The 19,451-nt window shown below is 41.2% G+C and overlaps 1 protein-coding gene and 3 long non-coding RNA genes across 6 annotated transcripts in view; 2 read left to right on the top strand and 2 right to left on the bottom strand.

Moving 5' to 3' along the window:
- Window positions 1-4,962, top strand: part of LOC127351044 (calcium and integrin-binding family member 2-like) — a 7,175-nt gene extending 2,213 nt beyond the window's left edge. Inside the window, exons 4-6 of the mRNA XM_051378209.1 lie at window positions 2,707-2,854; window positions 2,982-3,177; window positions 4,286-4,962. Of these exons, the coding sequence (XP_051234169.1) occupies window positions 2,707-2,854; window positions 2,982-3,177; window positions 4,286-4,307 (366 nt within the window). The 3' untranslated portion in view covers window positions 4,308-4,962. The remainder of the gene's footprint in view (window positions 1-2,706; window positions 2,855-2,981; window positions 3,178-4,285) is intronic.
- LOC127351059 (uncharacterized) overlaps window positions 1-19,451 on the bottom strand; it is a 50,479-nt gene that overhangs the window by 564 nt on the left and 30,464 nt on the right. The window lies entirely within an intron of this gene.
- Window positions 8,078-19,451, top strand: part of LOC127351051 (uncharacterized) — a 59,047-nt gene continuing 47,673 nt past the window's right edge. The window contains exon 1 of one of the 3 annotated variants that reach the window (XR_007880771.1): window positions 8,078-8,604. This is a non-coding gene — a long non-coding RNA (uncharacterized LOC127351051). Of the gene's footprint in view, window positions 8,605-11,890; window positions 12,442-16,913; window positions 17,565-19,451 lie in introns of those variants that run through there. The other 2 variants (XR_007880770.1, XR_007880769.1) reach the window with 2 other exon arrangements.
- On the bottom strand, window positions 12,562-17,939 carry LOC127351057 (uncharacterized). Its single transcript, XR_007880778.1, has 2 exons — window positions 17,862-17,939; window positions 12,562-12,856 (listed from the first exon to the last, which is right to left on the bottom strand). It is a non-coding gene; the product is annotated as an uncharacterized LOC127351057 (long non-coding RNA).

Raw genomic sequence — 19,451 nt, 5'->3', positions numbered from 1 at the left:
CCCCTCCTACTAAAAATACAGAAAAGATCAATTCAATTTTACAATCACTTAAAATCAGTTAACCCCCAGACATACCATCACAAAGCCCTAACATACCAGGAGCTGAAACCAGAGAAGAGTCCCCTCAGCCAGCTGGTCCTGAGGCTCTCTGCAGTAACATGTCCCCAACAGCCTCAGGACAGCAACACCAACTCAATCAGACCAAACCAAATTATCAACAAGCAAAAAGAAAAATATATTGAATACTGGAAAGAATCGACCAAAACACAAAGTAAATTACAATGTTATCTGACCCTAAAAAGAGAATTCACACTGGCAAATTACCTGATCACAATAAAATGTCCTAAACTAAGAACAATGTTGACAATGTACAGACTGAGTGAACACAGCCTGGCCATAGAAACGGGTCGCCACAGACAGAACTGGCTACCAGAAGAGGAGAGACTCTGCTCCCAGTGTGACAGAGGACAGGTAGAGACAGAGCTGCACTTTCTAACCTCATGCCCTAAATTCAAAACTTTAAGAGAAAAACAATTTGCAAACATTTCCCAAATATACCCCGATTTAGAATTATTATCAGACACACAGAAACTCCCCTATTTACTGGGAGAAATGCCCAAAAGTCAAATTATTGCAGCAAAATATGTCTCCTCATTCCACGAACTGAGGACAACCAGTGGAAACTCTGTAAATGTATAAAATAATTGATTGTTTTAGTTGTAGTTGTTTTTGTTGTTGTTCAATACACACACACACACACACACACATTTTAATTTTAATATATTTTAATATTATATATATTATATTTAATAATTTGTTATTACTGTTATATTGACAACAGACTACTTGTTTTAACTGTAGTCTGTTACTTTACTGCTGTTACTGAGATTGATTGATTGTGACTGTGATTGTGATTGAGTCAATCATAGTTACAGTATTACCAACAGTATAGATTATTGATTATTATTAATTTATTGTAAATATTGTTTTCCTTTATTGTTATTATTATTATTTTTAATTCCAAACGCTTGCTTTGGCAATATGTACAGTGTTACATCATACAGAGAGAGAGAGAGAGAGAGAGAGAGAGAGAGAGACAGACAGAGAGAGAGAGAGACAGACAGAGAGAGAGAGAGAGACAGACAGACAGGTGCAGTAATAATAATAACTGTAGTAATAATAATATTATTAATAATAATAATAATAATAATAATAATATCAGTGATATTAGCAATGGCAATCTAGCAGGACCATGGCAGGAGGCTCCACCAGGATCGATAAGAACCTGCGAGACGAGAAAGCACAAGAACTCCGGGGAAGAAGTGAAGTTAGTAACATGCATTAATGGGACATGAATGAGTGCAGAAAGAGAGAGGAAGGGAGGAGCTCAGTGCACCATGGGAAATCCCCCGATAGTCTAGGCCTATAGCAGCATAACTAAGGGATGGTTCAGGACTCACCTGATCCAGCCCTAACTATAAGCTTTATCAAAGAGGAATGTCTTAAGCCTACTCTTGAATGTGGTGAGGGTGTCTGCCTCCCGAACCACAACTGGAAGCTGGTTCCACAGGAGAGGAGCTTGGTAACTGAAGGCTCTGGCTCCTGTTCTACTTTTAGAGACTATAGGAACCACAAGTAGCCCAGCATTCAGAGAACGTAGTGTTCTAGAGGGGTAATAGGGTACTATGAGCTCTTTAAGATATGAAGGGGCCTGACCATGAAGAGCTTTATAGGTGAGGAGGAGGGTTTTAAATTCAATTCTACATTTTACAGGGAGCCAATGCAGAGAAGCTAGTACAGGAGAGATGTGATCTCTTTTTCTAGTTCCTGTCAGTACTCGTGCTGCAGCGTTCTGAATTAATTGGAGCGTTTTAATGGACTTATTGGGGCAACCTGATAATAAAGAGTTGCAGTAATCCAGCCTTGAATTAACAAATGCATGGATTAGTTTTTCTGCATCTGTCTGTGATAGTATGTGTCTAATTTTTCTAATATTACGTAAATGAAAGAAGGCAGTCCTAGAGGTCTGCTTTATGTGGGAGTTAAATGACAAATCCTGATCAAAGATAACTCCAAGATTCCTGACAGTGGTGCTAGAGGCCAAGTTAATGCCATCTAGAGTGACTATATCTTTAGACAGTGAGTCTCTAAGGTTTTTGGGGCCAAGAACAAGAATTTCGTTTTTTTCTGAGTTTAACATCAGAAAATTGCAGGTCATCCAGGATTTTATGTCCTTAAGACATGTTTGTAATTTAGATAATTGATTAATTTCATCGGGCTTGAGCTATAGATATAACTGCGTATCATCTGCATAGCAGTGAAAGTTAATGGAGTGATTCCTAATAATGTTGCCTAAAGGGAGCATATATAAAGTAAATAGTATTGGTCCAAGTACAGAACCTTGTGGAACTCCATGACTATATAATGATATATATATATATATATGAGATAATGAACTGACTCCATTTATAAGCTAACATTAGCAACCGTCACATTCGCAGTCGGGGTATTAACAGAGAGGTTTTATGTTGGACAACAAAACTGAGAAAAATTCTATATAACAATGGTGTATCATCGTTATTGAACTCTGTAAGCATGTAGGCAGATGGCTAGTTTGTTAGCAGTTGCCCACAGCAGTTCCCTGTGAGTCGTCACCAAATGGACATAAATCATAAAATAAATCATGAATCTGGTTTGTGCTGACAGGAGAACCCGTTCAGGGACAGGATCGTGGAGACGTTCTCCGAGGACGGACACGGGAACCTCAGCTTCAACGACTTCGTGGACATGTTTTCTGCTCTCTGTGAGACGTCACCCAGAGAGCTCAAGACCATATACGCCTTCAAGATCTACGGCGAGTACAACTGCCTCCACACACCCTTCAGTGCATGTGCTAATGAGACTCTTTACAGCTGGTCAGTTCAATCATTCCCAGGGTACATCAATGAAAACACAATGTTAATCTCCTGGTTCTGGTCCAGACTTTAACAGGGACAACTTCATCTGTAAGGAGGACCTGAGGAAGACTCTGAACAAGCTGACCAAAGGAGAGCTCACACCGGAGGAGGTCACTCTGGTGTGTGATAAAGCCGTCGAGGAGGCCGACCTCGACGGAGACAGCAAGCTCTCATTCAGCGACTTCGAGAACATGATCTCAAAGGCTCCGGACTTCCTGAGGTACGGCAATCAAACCGTCCCCCACAGGTTCCTGAATGGTCAAAGAGGCAGAGCTAAATTAGGGTAACTGAAACCACTGACTGTCACTCACAGTGGCCACGCCCTGAATTATGCTGACTGGATATAATTTAAAGTGAGAGTTGTATAAAGGTACAGTGTGTATCTCCAGAGAACAACTGGCTGTAAACGTCTTTATTCTGCAGGTAATGTGGAGAGTGTTGGAGCCTCTGGTGGCCGCTACAGGAACTGCAGCCACAGAGGTTGCTGATTGGTTTAGTTTCCCATAAAAGACACCTGCAGTACCATCTGTAACCACAGGGGTCGCCAGATTATAGTCGACAGAAATATGTGACACTGTTTGTTTAAAGTGACTAAAACACCAAACTCACATCCTGACTGCACCCATCATACAACCAGCTGTCACAGGGGAGCGCCGCCGGTGGAGGGGAGGAGGTTATAGTCCTCCACAGTCAGAGCAGAGGATTGTGGGTAACTGCAGGTGGCAGAGGACAGGAGTGTTATTATGTACGGAGTCATTTTAGTGCCAATACAAACTGAACCTGAACATAATAGGTTTTAATTTGAAATGTTCAAAGTGAATTTTGTTTGTCAACTTTTCATTATTTCAGTTTCAGAAGAATCAGATTCTGTGAATCACTGGGTTGCAGCTAGCTAACATTATCGCTAGCAAAGTGCTATCTGAGTGGATATGTTAGCTGGCTATTGTTAGCTTCCCCAGCTCACATGATCCATGATGCTAACTTATGTATTCTGACAAACAGTGTTGATTTTAGCCAACAATAAATGATGTAGCGGTACAAAGCTAACGATAGCTTTCTACTAGCCAAGAGCGATGCGAGGGAGGGGCATCCAGCTAGCTAACTGTAGCTAAGCTAACTAGGGTTGTCCGGCTGGCTGTGTCTTGGCGGTGTGTGTCTGGCGTCGGTTGCTTCATGGTGTTGGCTGATGGCTGATTTGTAAACAGCAAGCTAGTTAATAGCATGGAGCTAACGGTCCAAATAAAATATAGTTAGCTACAGTTCACCGAGCGGCCACCGGTGGCGCTGTTAGCTACAGTTTGATGACTGTGATCTCGTTTTTCCTGCAGTAACTTCCACATACGAATATGAGACTCTGCTGAGATCCTGAAAGACGACAGATGTCTCACTTTGACCCTGTTTCCTGATCCGACCGGTCTTCACCTTCCAGACTCCACCTGAACCTCAGACCCACCTCGACTCAGTGCCTGTCCTTTCTATCACCGTTGGAGACCTGACACAGAGGCTGGTCTGGATCCACAGAAGCACAGGCTTTTTCTTGCCAATTCAGCCTCTTGCAGTTGGCGAGGACGCTCAGAGAGAAAGCTGTTAGTGCATGAAACTTTAATTAATTATAAACAGTTTGGGGCTGATTTTATACACGAGAGCTCTGATGTCTCCTCTGGACTCGGTGGCTCTTCTGGACTCGTGCGGAGACGCTGCAGGAGAAACCGTACAGGGCTTTTCTGACTTCAGTGCTTTGCAGAAAGGCCGATCAGACTCTTAAAAAGCACAGTTTTAAAGGGCCACACAGTGAAGAGCTATGCAATCTTTCTTCATACAGTGCATGTTGTAAATGCTTCTAGTCGTGTTCTTCTATTTTTATGCGTGCTGTAGTGAGACGTCCTGGTGCATAACGACAATCATAGTAAACTGTAGTTCAGTTGCTGGAAGGGCTCTCTGTCTGTAAACTCTCACTGGACAGAAACCTTCTGTGGAGAAAATCCAATAAAAGATTTTTCTGTTGCTCGATGCTTCATGAAGCTTATTAAAGAACTGACCTCCGCCGGCGGCGACTGCAAACAACCAATCAGAGATGAGAAAGGTCGTTGACCTTCTACCTTCTGGCTCCTAACCCAAAGCCTCCTCGGCTCTGATTGGTTGTTTTCTGGTGGATTCTCGCTCATTCAGAACCAGAGGAACCAGATTCTTTCACAGATTATCTGTTTCCTTAATACGTAACAATATGAGTAACAATGACCGTGTTTCCTGCCCTCGTAGAACCTCTGTATAACCCTCATAGGACCCCTGTAGAACCCTCATAGAACCCCTGTAGAACCCCTCTAAAACCTCCGTAGAACTTCTGTAGAACCTCTGTAGAACCTCTATAGAACCCCTGTAGAACCTCTGTAGAACCTCTGTAGAACCCCTGTAGGACCCCTGTAGAACCTTTGTATAACCCCTGTAGAAAATCTGTAGAACCCCTGTGGAACCTCTGTAGGACCTCTGTGGAACCTCTGTAGAACCTCTGTAGAACCCCTGTAGGACCCCTGTAGAACCTCTGTGGAACCCCTGTAGAAAATCTGTAGAACCCCTGTGGAACCTCTGTAGAATGTCTGTAGAACCCCTGTATAAACCCTGTAGAACCCCTGTATAAACTCTGTAGAACCCCTGTAGAACCTCTGTAGGACCTCTGTAGAACCCCTGTAGGAACTCTGTGGAACCTCTGTAGAACTTCTGTAGAAGCTCTGTAGAACCCCTGTAAAATCCCTGTAGAACCTTTGTATAACCCCTGTAGAACCTCTGTAGAACCCCTGTATGACCCCTGTTGAACTTCTGTAGAACCTCTGTAGGACTTCTGTAGAATGTCTGTAGAAACCCTGTATAACCCCTGTAGAACCTCTGTAGAACCCCTGTAGAAACTCTGTAGAACCCCTGTAGAACCTCTGTAGAACCTCTGTATAACCCCTGTTGAACTTCTATAGAACCTCTGTAGAACCTCTGTAGAATGTCTGTATAACCCCTGTAGAACTTCTGTAGAACCTCTGTAGGACTTCTGTAGAACGTCTGTAGAACCCCGGTATAAACCCTGTAGAACCTCTGTAGAACCCCTGTAGAAACTCTGTAGGACCTCTGTAGGACCTCTGTAGAACCCCTGTAGGACCTCTGTGGAACCTCTGTAGAACTTCTGTAGAACCTCAGTAGAACCCCTATATAACCCCTGTAGAACCTTTGTATAACCCCTGTAGAACCTCTGTAGAACCCCTGTATGACCCCTGTTGAACTTCTGTAGAACCTCTGTAGGACTTCTGTAGAATGTCTGTAGAACCCCTGTATAACCCCTGTAGAACTTCTGTAGAACCTCTGTAGGACTTCTGTAGAACCCCTGTATAAACTCTGTAGAACCTCTGTAGAACCCCTGTAGAAACTCTGTAGAACCCCTGTAGAACCTCTGTAGAACCTCTGTAGGACCCCTGTAGAACCTCTGTATCTGAATATTAGGAATTTTGATGGATTCCGGTCCAAATCTGAACACTTTGAACAAACTATTAAACTAAATTCTACATATTTTGCTGTAGAACAACACAGCGCCCTCTGCTGGTTGAAACCGGCTGTTACAGTTGAGTTTGGTGACACTCTGTTAGCCTGCTACGTAGCCGTTAGCCTGACAGTGGAGCGTTAGGCTACTCTTACCGTTATATCAGCAAAATAATTCAATAAAAAAATGTAAATGTAGGTTCAATAAACCAAATTTTATATTCTATTTTTCCGTGCAGCTGTTTACAGTGTTTACAGTGCAGCTGTTTACAGTGTCTACAATGCAGCTGTTTACAGTGCAGCTGTTTACTGTGTTTACAGTGTTTACTGTGTTTACAGTGTTTACTGTGTTTACAGTGTTTACAGTGCAGCTGTTTACAGTGTCTACAATGCAGCTGTTTACAGTGCAGCTGTTTACTGTGTTTACAGTGCTTACTGTGTTTACAGTGTTTACAGTGCAGCTGTTTACTGTGTTTACAGTGTTTACAGTGCAGCTGTTTACAGTGTTTACAGTGCAGCTGTTTACTGTGTTTACAGTGTTTACAATGCAGCTGTTTACAGTGTTTACAGTGTTTACAGTGCAGCTGTTTACAGTGTTTACAATGCAGCTGTTTACAGTGTTTACAGTGTTTACTGTGTTTACAGTGCAGCTGTTTACAGTGTTTACTGTGTTTACAGTGTTTACAGTGCAGCTGTTTACAGTGTTTACAGTGCAGCTGTTTACAGTGTTTACAGTGCAGCTGTTTACAGTGTTTACTGTGTTTACAGTGTTTACAGTGCAGCTGTTTACAGTGTTTACAGTGCAGCTGTTTACAGTGTTTACTGTGTTTACAGTGTTTACAGTGCAGCTGTTTACAGTGTTTACAGTGCAGCTGTTTACAGTGTTTACAGTGCAGCTGTTTACAGTGTTTACTGTGTTTACAGTGTTTACAGTGTTTACTGTGTTTACAGTGTTTACAGTGCAGCTGTTTACAGTGTTTACTGTGTTTACAGTGTTTACAGTGCAGCTGTTTACAGTGTTTACAGTGTTTACAATGCAGCTGTTTACAGTGTTTACAGTGCAGCTGTTTACAGTGTTTACAGTGTTTACAATGCAGCTGTTTACAGTGTTTACAGTACAGCTGTTTACAGTGTTTACAGTGTTTACAATGCAGCTGTTTACAGTGTTTACAGTGTTTACAATGCAGCTGTTTACAGTGTTTACTGTGTTTACAGTGTTTACAGTGCAGCTGTTTACAGTGTTTACCAGCTGTAAAAGCTCTGATAAAGAGAAGAACAAACATCCTCAGTGAAACACAAGCTGAAGTATAAGTGTAACTTATTATCATTACTGAATGATAACAGTGTTAGCTTTTTAGCTCCGTTAGCTCTGTTAGCTCTGTTACATTGCTGACATTAGCTTCTCTCTCGTTTTTTACATTTTTCTGAGAGAGAACTGAACAATGAACTGGTCATAATTTCAAATAAGGGTAGATCTGTTCATGTTCAGGTTCCGGTGATAAATAACATATTTGTTTTTTTTAATTGAAAAGATGTAAACAGCCTCTCTAGGAACCTAAGACACAATATTGATATGAAACATTAATGCAGAGTTATGTTTTATATGATAAATATAACACTGTCAGTACATACTAACCTTCTCGGGTAGAGCTCTCAGTGATGAGTACAGAGTTTCAGGTTTCAGGCTACTGCTCAGTTCAGGTGGAGACTCGTCGCTGCAGCAGTGAGACACCCTCCCATCATCCATCATGATTACTGCGAGCAGCCAACTGTGGAGACGAAACGGAGTTCCTGCTGCAGCAGCACATCTGCCTTCATCTATTGGATCACACAGCCTGCTGGACCTGCTGCCTGTTTTCAGTTTTGGTTTTGGAGGAGGAGGTTCACCCTCTCCACATTCAAGAGTAGGCTTAAGACATTCCTCTTTGATAAAGCTTATAGTTAGGGCTGGATCAGGTGAGTCCTGAACCATCCCTTAGTTATGCTGCTATAGGCCTAGACTATCGGGGGATTTCCCATGGTGCACTGAGCTCCTCTCTTCCTCTCTCTTTCTGCACTCATTCATGTTCCATTAATGCATGTTACTAACTTCACTTCTTCCCCGGAGTTCTTGTGCTTTCTCGTCTCGCAGGTTCTTATCGATCCTGGTGGAGCCTCAATATTACTGATATTATTATTATTATTATTATTATTGTTATTATTATTGTTATTATTGTTATTATTGTTATTGTCCATCGTGTTGTGCTTTGAAAGGTGTAACAGTCTCGTTAGCTCTGTTAGCTCTGTTAGCTCGTGAGCTCCGTTAGCTCATTAGCTCCGTTAGCTCATTAGCTCTGTTAGCTAGTTATTCACTGGAAATAAACAAGAACACAAACAATATTCTAATATGAAACATTAACTGTAAGATTATCTATAACTACATATATGACATATATGACAATTAAAAGGAGGTGGAAGGTGACGTGCTACGGTAAGCGTACTGACTCATTTCCGGTTCACTTCCTGCTCTGTGTACACTGTTTGGTGCTGTAGCTCTGTCAGTGAACGCTAAATATACATTAGTTTTACTCGTTACAGCGGTTATTTTCCCGCTTAATATTTAAACGTAGACTAGTTCTACTTAAACACTCGGAGTTACTCCTTCTTTTAGCGACTTTTCGCTATTTTCAAAGTTTTTCATACACACTAGTTTCATTAGCATTAGCAGTTAGCTATGGCTTCTCCCTCTCCCTCTCCTCTGTCCTGCTCAGTGTGTCAGATGTTCAGTTATTCCTCTGCCTCCTTTAATGATAATGGTTCTTGTATTAAGTGTAGTTTATTTACTGCGCTGGAGGCGAGGCTTAGTGAGTTAGAGGAACGGCACCGCACCACTGAGATATCTTTAGCCGCTATAGTTAGCCAGCCCCCAGTAGCCGGTCCGGTCCGACCGAAGGTAGCTTCTGTTAGCTCTGTAGTTCCCCCGGTAGTTCCCGAGCAGCCGGGAAGACAGGGAGGCTGGGTGACTGAGCGAAGGAAGACTAGAACGGCGAAGCCCACAGGTCACCACCAACCGCTTCACGTTTCCAATACATTTTCCCCTCTCAGCGATACACCCGCTGAGGAACCAACTCTGGTTATTGGCAGCTCCATAGTCAGAAACGTGAAGTTAGTGAAGCCAGCGGCCATAGTTAAATGTATCCCTGGGGCCAGAGCGGGCGACATTGAATCAAATTTAAAACTGCTGGCTAAAGGTAAACGTAAATACAGTAAGATTGTTATCCACGTCGGCGGTAATGACACCCGTTTACGCCAATCGGAGGTCACTAAGATTAATGTGGAGTCGGTGTGTAATTATGCTAAAACAATGTCGGACTCCGTAGTTTTCTCTGGACCCCTGCCCAATGTGACCAGTGATGACATGTATAGCCGCATGTCGTCATTCCACCGCTGGCTGTCGAGGTGGTGTCCAGAAAACGATGTGGGCTTCATTGATAACTGGAAGCCTTTTTGGGGAAAACCTGGTCTGATTAGGAGAGACGGCATCCATCCCACTTTGGATGGAGCGGCTCTCTTATCTAGAAATATGGCAAAGTTTATTTCTAAAACCTGACAGTCCAGAGTTGGGACCAGGAAGCAGAGCTGCTGTCTTACACACTTCTCTGCGCTTTCTTTAGAACAGTCACCCACCCAAAACCCCATAGAGACTGTGTCTGTCCCCCGACCACCTAAATTATTTAAAGAAATAAAAACAAGAGGAGTTCAACATAAAAATCTAATAAAAATTAAAACCAACTCCTCAGTAGCACAAAATAAGAGAATGAAATGTGGGCTGTTAAATATCAGGTCACTGTCCTCTAAAGCTGTTTTAGTGAATGAATTAATATCAGATTATGATATTGATTTACTTTGTCTTACTGAGACCTGGTTGTCCCACGAGGAGTATGTTAGCCTAAATGAATCCACCCCCCCAGTCATATTAATACTCACATTCCTCGAGGCACAGGCCGAGGAGGTGGAGTAGCAGCCATATATGATTCGAGCGTTTTAATGGACCCTAAACCTAAACTAAATTATAATTCATTTGAAAGCCTTGTTCTTAGTCTTTCTCACCCAAACTGGAAAACACTGCAGCCAGTTCTATTTGTTATAGTGTACCGCGCTCCTGGACCGTACTCTGATTTTATATCTGAATTCTCAGAGTTTCTATCAAGCTTAGTCCTTAAATCAGATAAAGTAATTATTGTAGGTGATTTTAATATTCATGTGGATGTTGACAATGACAGCCTTAGTAATGCATTTATATCATTAATAGACTCAATTGGCTTCTGTCAGAGTGTAAATAAACCAACTCATTGTTTTAATCACACTCTTGACCTTGTTTTATCATATGGCATTGATATTGAACATTTAATAGTCTTCCCACATAATCCTTTCCTGTCTGACCATTATTTAATAACTTTTGAATTCATACTATTAGATTATAAGCCATTAGGCAAAACTTCCTACAGCAGATGTCTATCTGACAGTGCTGTAGCTAAATTTAAGGAGGAGATTCCTTCAGTGTTTAATTCAATGCCATGTCTGAATTTAACAGAGTCCTATAACGACTTTAGTCCCTCTGAAATTGATAATCTTGTCGATAGTGCTACAGGCTCACTACGATCAACATTAGACTCTATCGCTCCTATAAAAAGGAAATTATTAAAACATAGGAGACTAGCACCTTGGTATAACCACCAAACCCGCCAGTTAAAACAAATAGCTAGGAAATCTGAAAGGAAATGGCGCTCTTCCAAATTATCAGAATATCGCTCAAATTGGCCAGAGGAGCCTATTACTCAGCACTAATAGAAGAAAATAAGAATTTTCTGCTATCGATCTTCATCAGTTAACTTCAATCATTTCTTCATCGAAGCCATCAACCTGTCTGTTAGACCCGATCCCAACTAGGCTGCTTAAAGAAGTCGTACCCTTAATTGGCACTTCTTTACTGGATATGATTAATCTTTCTTTATTATCAGGATATGTACCACAGTCATTTAAAGTAGCTGTAATTAAACCCCTTCTTAAAAAGTCCACTCTTGACCCAGGGGTTTTAGCCAACTATAGACCGATTTCTAACCTCCCCTTCCTCTCTAAGATTCTGGAGAAAGTAGTCGCCAAAGATATGTGTGACTTTCTACATAACAATAGTTTATTTGAGGATTTTTCAGTCAGGATTTAGAGTTCATCACAGCACAGAGACAGCTCTGGTTAAAGTTAATAATGACCTTCTGATTGGTTCTGACAATGGACTTGTCTCTGTACTTGTATTATTAGATCTTAGTGCTGCATTTGACACCATTGACCATAATATTCTTTTACAGAGACTTGAGCATCAAATTGGCATTAAAGGAACCACTAAGCTGGTTTAAGTCATATTTATCAGATCGCTCGAGTACTGACAGGAACTAGAAAAAGAGATCACATCTCTCCTGTACTAGCTTCTCTGCATTGGCTCCCTGTAAAATGTAGAATAGAATTTAAAATCCTCCTCCTCACCTAAAAAGCTCTTCATGGTCAGGCCCCTTCATATCTTAAAGAGCTCATAGTACCCTATTACCCCTCTAGAACACTACGTTCTCTGAATGCTGGGCTACTTGTGGTTCCTATAGTCTCTAAAAGTAGAACAGGAGCCAGAGCCTTCAGTTACCAAGCTCCTCTCCTGTGGAACCAGCTTCCAGTTGTGGTTCGGGAGGCAGACACCCTCACCACATTCAAGAGTAGGCTTAAGACATTCCTCTTTGATAAAGCTTATAGTTAGGGCTGGATCAGGTGAGTCCTGAACCATCCCTTAGTTATGCTGCTATAGGCCTAGACTATCGGGGGATTTCCCATGATGCACTGAGCTCCTCTCTTCCTCTCTCTTTCTGCACTCATTCATGTCCCATTAATGCATGTTACTAACTTCACTTCTTCCCCGGAGTTCTTGTGCTTTCTCGTCTCGCAGGTTCTTATCGATCCTGGTGGAGCCTCCTGCCATGGTCCTGCTAGATTGCCATTGCCAATACTGTTGTTGCTGTGCACCTGTCTGTTTGTCTCTCGCTCTCTCTCTCTCTCTCTCTCCCTCTCTCTCTCTCTCTGTCTCTCTCTCTCTCTCTCTCTCTCTGTCTCTCTCTCTCTCTCTCTCTCTCTCTCTCTCTCTCTCTCTCTCTCTGTCTCTCTCTCTCTCTCTCTCTCTCTCTGTCTCTCTCTCTCTCTCACCCCAACTGGTCGAGACAGACGACCACCCACCTAGAGCCGGAGGATCTGTCCTAGGTTTCTGCCTTTTAACAGGCAGTTTTTCCTTGCCCTTGTCTCCAAGGTCTTGCTCATGGTGGTACTGTTGGGTCTCTGTAATTAATGTTAAAGAGTTCGGTCTAGACCTGCTCTATTTGAATGGTGTCCTGAGATAACTTCTGTTATGAATTGGCGCTATACAAATAAAATTGAATTGAATTGAATTGAATATTCATATACAGGATCAAAACTTATTATAAAGTTATAAATGAAACAGGTGATCTGTTGTGTCACACTGACACCTGGTGGCGGGAGGCGGGACTCTCAGCCGCACTCACTGAAATTATTATTAATAAGGATAATAATAATAATTATAATATATTAATAATACATTATTACCCACACAGGTAGGTTAATAAAAATGGCTGAGTTGTTTGTGTCTTTAATTAAAGCTTGGTTACTGCCCTCTTCACTTCCTGTTTGATGGAGGACGTGACGTCAGATAACCCCAACCAATATAAACTGAGCTTGTGACTTCCCACAATCATGTGGTTCCATGGTGTAATGGTTAGCACTCTGGACTCTGAATACAGTGTTCTGAGTTCAAATCTTGGTGGAACCTGAAGTTTATTCTCTTCCCAGCTGATCTGAAGGAAACATAAAGTTAAACTGCTTAAAGACGAAATTAAAAAAACAGCGTAAGAAATAGTAAATATTTAAAAATGGTACATTCAGTATGGTAAAAACTTTATTATTGATCCCTCAGTTGTTATTAAGTGCAATAAAATCCACCTGATTCATTGTTTGTAACAACACCACAATCTTAAAACTGTGGAATATGTTTAGATAGGCTCCCATTATTTTATTATATCTCTTAGTCCCCTGGGATCAATAAAGTTTCTGATTCTGATTGTCTGTATGTGCACATACTGTATGTTTGTGTGTGTTCATATACGCTGTATTTACATACATTAATGTATAATTATTTATAAATATTTGCTTTTATTAACTTGTTTTTCCTTCCTATTATATTGTTATATATATATATATATATATATATATATATATATATATATTGATTAGTTTAGTCTTTTATTGCCTTTTAGTGACAGGAAACCACCTTGTTACTGGAATTCTAATAGTACTTCATATTATATTTAATAGTTATTGTTTTTACTTTTGCTTTTATTGCCTTTTAATGCAATAGGCAAAAAATATTAATATTACTGTGTTAAATAACTGTATTGTGTAATGATCTGTTATGTTGACAGACCACAGCTGCACTCATACAGAATCTTTTACTCTTCATTTGATTATAAGACTCTTGTTTAGCAGAAACCTGTGACAGAGAGAGCTTTAAATGATAATAAATGATAATAAATACATTGAGTTTGTTCACCACTAGATGGCCCTGAATCCTTCACACTGATCCTCAGTGAACCGTCCAACATTCACACTGATCTAAATGAACAAATCAACTGCAGCCAAACTTTCTCTGCCAGAACAGAACTGATCCTCAGAGTCACTGACACTGCAGTGTGGGATCATGGGAGTTGTTGTCTTCACCACCATTGGCGTCATTGCAGTCAGCTTCTCCCGGTTAGGATTCCTTCAGTGTTCATGGTTCAGGAGGTTTCTACCGGGAGCCCAATGATCCACAGAGGTCTCCTCCTCTCCAACACAAACAGACCCGCTGATTAAAACCACTAAACACACTGAATAAAGCAGTTGCACCTTAAACACACTGAATAAAGCAGTTCCACCTTAAACACACTGAATAAAACAGTTCCACCTTAAACACACTGAATAAAGCAGTTCCACCTTAACAATCACTGCTTCTCCCACACTGTTGGACAGACAAAGGACGTCCCGGAGGGGCTGCGAGCCGAGCTGCTGCTAATGTTAGCTCAGCTTGTTTCTCTGATAACTTAAGATCCAGACGTCCGATGACTAAAATCCTTCATCCGGTTCAAATCTAGAGTTAAAAAGCACCAAGATCTAAACAGTGGATGGTAAACAGTCAATGGAGGACAGCTTCTGATTATTGATTGATTGAATATCAGTGTGTTTCTGTCCAAAAACGCAGAGTTGAGCAGAAACAGGTCAGCTGAGGTGAGAGCAGAGTAAAGTGTGTGTCGGGGTGGGGGGGGGGGGGTGATAATAAATCACAGTGCTGTGTGTGGATTGCTCTGCTGACTGTGAGTGAGCGTTGAGATGCAGCCAGCTGGTTTCCCACAGAGCTTTAAACAATGTGAGTTATTTCCATCGACTGGCTCTGAGCTGCTGCTGGGGGGGGGGGGTCCGGGCTCCTACACAGACCACATATTTTAATCAAGGGGAACATTTTGGTCTCACCTCGCTCCCGATGGAACCGAGCCGGATTTCCTCAGCTGCCGGTCTGCCAGAGTAAACAGTCACATGCTGCCGGCTCCCAGTACGCACCGGGTTCGTCCTGTGGGTGCCAGTAAAGTGCTGAAACTGCTGCTGGACCACATGCACCACAGACCATCTGAGGACACACACCTGGTTTCATCAGGACCAGTATTTCCTAGAAACCAAAAGACAGACACGATTACGTCTTTAAGGTCGCGCTGTATAAAGTCACATTCAAGGAAAACTCTGATATTTCCTCTTCATGTTCAGACTCAAACCAACAGTGAACGAACTCATGGACTCCCTGTACGCCTCCTGTGATTACTCATTAATACAGATCAATGCTTCTCCCCCTGACCAGCGCTGGTCATCAATTAGTAACACTGAGACGGCATTGAAGTCACATTGATCATTGATAAGTTATACTTACAGGATGTTTGTTCTTCTCTTTACCAGAGCTTTTACAGACGTTAACAGCAGTTTGAGAATAGTTAGTAGTTAAATATAAAAGATGTTTTTTCAGACTTAAAAGGTTTTATTGAACTTATAGTATTATAATTTTAGGAATTAATTGGATAGATGTTTTTCAGAGAATACAAACAGACAGCACATTATTTTATGTGCACATACACTGTAAAATGAAAGGACAGCAAAGTTCTCACTCTGAAGACATTTTAACACAGGATGCCAGATCTTATCAAACACACCTCGTCTATCTTCCTTATAAAACCTCTCCAGATGTAATGTGTTCAGTTCTTTCAACCACAAATCAAATGAATGAGTCCACAGCCTTTTTTTCATACTTACTGGCAGAAGATAACGAGCCAGTTGCTCAAACAACAGCTAAAAAATATGTCTCCAATATCTGTGAAGTTAGAAATGAGTCAGATCATTGATCATAAACTTACAACGATTATAAGCAGGTGAAACATTCTAATTCAATTTCAATTCAATTCAATTTTATTTGTATAGCGCCAATTCATAACAGAAGTTATCTCAGGACACTTTTCAAATAGAGCAGGTCTAGACCGAACTCTATCTCTGGAGTGATTAACACTGATCGAGCCATCGTATATTCTTCAGACATTCACCCACATTTTTAGTTTCTCATTCAGATCGTCCACCTCAGCTGGACTCTGTAGGATCTGATCAAAAAAGCAAATTGCCCCGTTTGTTTTTCTCCTCCAGAGTCTCACGATCGACTACAATTTTCAAAATTAGGCACAGTCTCCAATCTGTAGATATCAGAGAAGAACTGGATGCAGGGTTATTGTAAACCAAAACACAAAACACTACACACAATTCTCTGCATTTGACACAATTTTCATGAAGAAAATATCTTGTTTTCACAAGGAACACACTGTCATTCAAAATTCTAAAGTTAACTGCCCTACTATGCACACTGACTCATCACATGGGCAAACACTTATCACACAGTTTTACAATTAAATATCAGAGCTTTAGCATAAAAGGGCAGGTTAGGGTTAAATATAGCAGTTGATGCTTTTCATGGCTGGATTCGCCATGCTAGGCGATATTTCCCCTGCTGCTTGGCCAGGGAAAACATTGCTTGTGATGTGGATGAGGTGCTGTGGCCAGACCGAAACAGAAGAGAGGATGCAGCATAGTTTATTTTTTTTTTACTGTAACTGTATACAGTAAATTCTTCTGTTGTTTTGTATGTAGACCACTGTATGTGCAACTTTGTGTTGGTTGGGATGTACACTGTATACATTGTTTTTGTGGGAAAAATAAAATATATTTGTTACCGTGTATTTGTGTGTATAAAAACAATATTCTCAAATATTTTACAACACACTTAAGTATGTACTGTCTGTAGTAAGTGTAACACTGAACAACTCTTTATTATCAGACTGCCCCAATAAGTCCATTAAAACGCTCCAATTAATTCAGAACGCTGCAGCACGAGTACTGACAGGAACTAGAAAAAGAGATCACATCTCTCCTGTACTAGCTTCTCTGCATTGGCTCCCTGTAAAATGTAGAATAGAATTTAAAATCCTCCTCCTCACCTATAAAGCTCTTCATGGTCAGGCCCCTTCATATCTTAAAGAGCTCATAGTACCCTATTACCCCTCTAGAACACTACGTTCTCTGAATGCTGGGCTACTTGTGGTTCCTATAGTCTCTAAAAGTAGAACAGGAGCCAGAGCCTTCAGTTACCAAGCTCCTCTCTTGTGGAACCAGCTTCCAGTTGTGGTTCTGGAGGCAGACACCCTCACCACATTCAAGAGTAGGCTTAAGACATTCCTCTTTGATAAAGCTTATAGTTAGGGCTGGATCAGGTGAGTCCTGAACCATCCCTTAGTTATGCTGCTATAGGCCTAGACTATCGGGGGATTTCCCATGGTGCACTGAGCTCCTCCCTTCCTCTCTCTTTCTGCACTCATTCATGTCCCATTAATGCATGTTACTAACTTCACTTCTTCCCCGGAGTTCTTGTGCTTTCTCGTCTTGCAGGTTCTCATGGATCCTGGTGGAGCCTCCTGCCATAGTCCTGCTAGATTGCCATTGCCAATACTGTTGTTGCTGTGCACCTGTCTGTCTGTCTGTCTGTCTGTCTGTCTCTCGCTCTCGCTCTCTCTCTCTCTCACCCCAACTGGTCGAGACAGTCGACCACCCACCTAGAGCCGAAGGATCTGTCCTAGGTTTCTGCCTTTTAACAGGCAGTTTTTCCTTGCCCTTGTCTCCAAGGTCTTGCTCATGGTGGTACTGTTGGGTCTCTGTAAATAATGTTATAAAGAGTTTGGTCTAGACCTGCTCTATTTGAAAAGTGTCCTGAGATAACTTCCGTTATGAATTGGCGCTATACAAATAAAACTGAATTGAATTGAACAAAAAAAAGGCCTGAGTCATTATGATGAATGGAGAAGAAGTGTTTTCCATTCATCATAGTGTTTTACATTGAGCACATCAGTGTTCAACTGGTTCTTATAAATGTCTATTCATATGATGGTTTGTGTGTGTCATTTGAAAACAAAATACCATTTTGAGAAGAAATAACATTGTTTTGAACGTAAAGTTTCATTTTGCAGGAGAATTGAGGGGTTTTACCCATTGTGTGTGTGTTGTTTGATTTGTGTGTAGAGTTCTGAGAGTATGAGGCATGCTTTCAGAAAATGTGTGTAAACAACCGAGAAAAAAATTGTAACATAAACAGATATATTGGTAGTGCACAGACAGAGTGCAGTAACTGCAGTCTGAGTGTCTTCTTCCTGACTACAACTCATTTACTACATTCAATCTGGATTTCTGATTGTTTACTGAGTAAAAGGTTGAAACAGACGAGTCTAAACAAGGTTTAATTTGCACACCAATACCTTGTCCGAGCTAGGTAGCAGTAGCCCAGTAATATGTGACCTATTATCACTATCTGCTCTAATGAGCTCAGCTAATAATCCACAGATGGAGTCAGTCAGAGTTCCCAGTGGAGAACATGAAGATGCCCTTTGTTTTAATTCCTACATTGTCCTGAAAACACTGAAGCCGCAATGACTGCAGCCGGAGCTCAGAGACGGCGAGGGAGAGCGCAGCGACTGCAGCCGGAGCTCAGAGATGGCGAGGGAGAGCGCAGCGACTGTATAAAACAAGTTAAAAGTTAAATTTCAGTCAGAACTCAATTTTGACCAAAATTGTAGTTACTGTGGATTGCCTTTGGAGGGCAGTGTAGGTCACCTATATTACAAAAAAAATACATCCATCAGGTACAAAGGAAGGATTTTCATACATTGGAGTATCCACATATATTTAATTTATAATTTTATATGCTTCCAGATCGTTTTAGTGCTTCCAACCACAAAGCTGTGTTAAAAATAGGACTTGTATTAACTTCTATTTTTAAATTAACATTTAAAAAACAATCTGAAGTACCCCTACAGTGCTCCAAAGTACCCCTACAGTGCTCAAGAACACCCCTACAGTGCTTCAAAATACCCCTACAGTGCTCTCAAGTACCCCTACAGTGCTCAAAAGTACCCCTACAGTGCTCCAAAATACCCCTGTATGAGAACCAGTAATACAGATGATGTATAAATATACTTTATACATTCATAAAGTTCTGGCAGTGGGATTTTCTTTCAGTATGTGGATATGAAGAAACAGTTTGTTCTCTGGGAGATGTCAGGAGGACTGCTGATGAGGATTTAATGGGTCAAAGGTCACCATTATGTGATCAATCATTTAGTGGAATCTGTCTGTCTCCCACATGTCTTCTTCTGTGATGATGATGATGATGATGATGATGATGATGATGATGATGATGATGATGATGATGATGATGATGATGATGATGATGATGAGCCCTCTGGCTTTTCTGTTTTTCAGGAAATAAATGCAGGCTGGAGTTCA

The sequence above is a fragment of the Dicentrarchus labrax genome, unplaced genomic scaffold (assembly GCF_905237075.1).
Source record: "Dicentrarchus labrax unplaced genomic scaffold, dlabrax2021, whole genome shotgun sequence".
NCBI classification, from domain to species: domain Eukaryota; kingdom Metazoa; phylum Chordata; class Actinopteri; family Moronidae; genus Dicentrarchus; species Dicentrarchus labrax.
The sequence above is the reverse complement of the archived record's forward strand: the minus strand, read 5'-3'. Positions and strand labels throughout refer to the sequence as shown.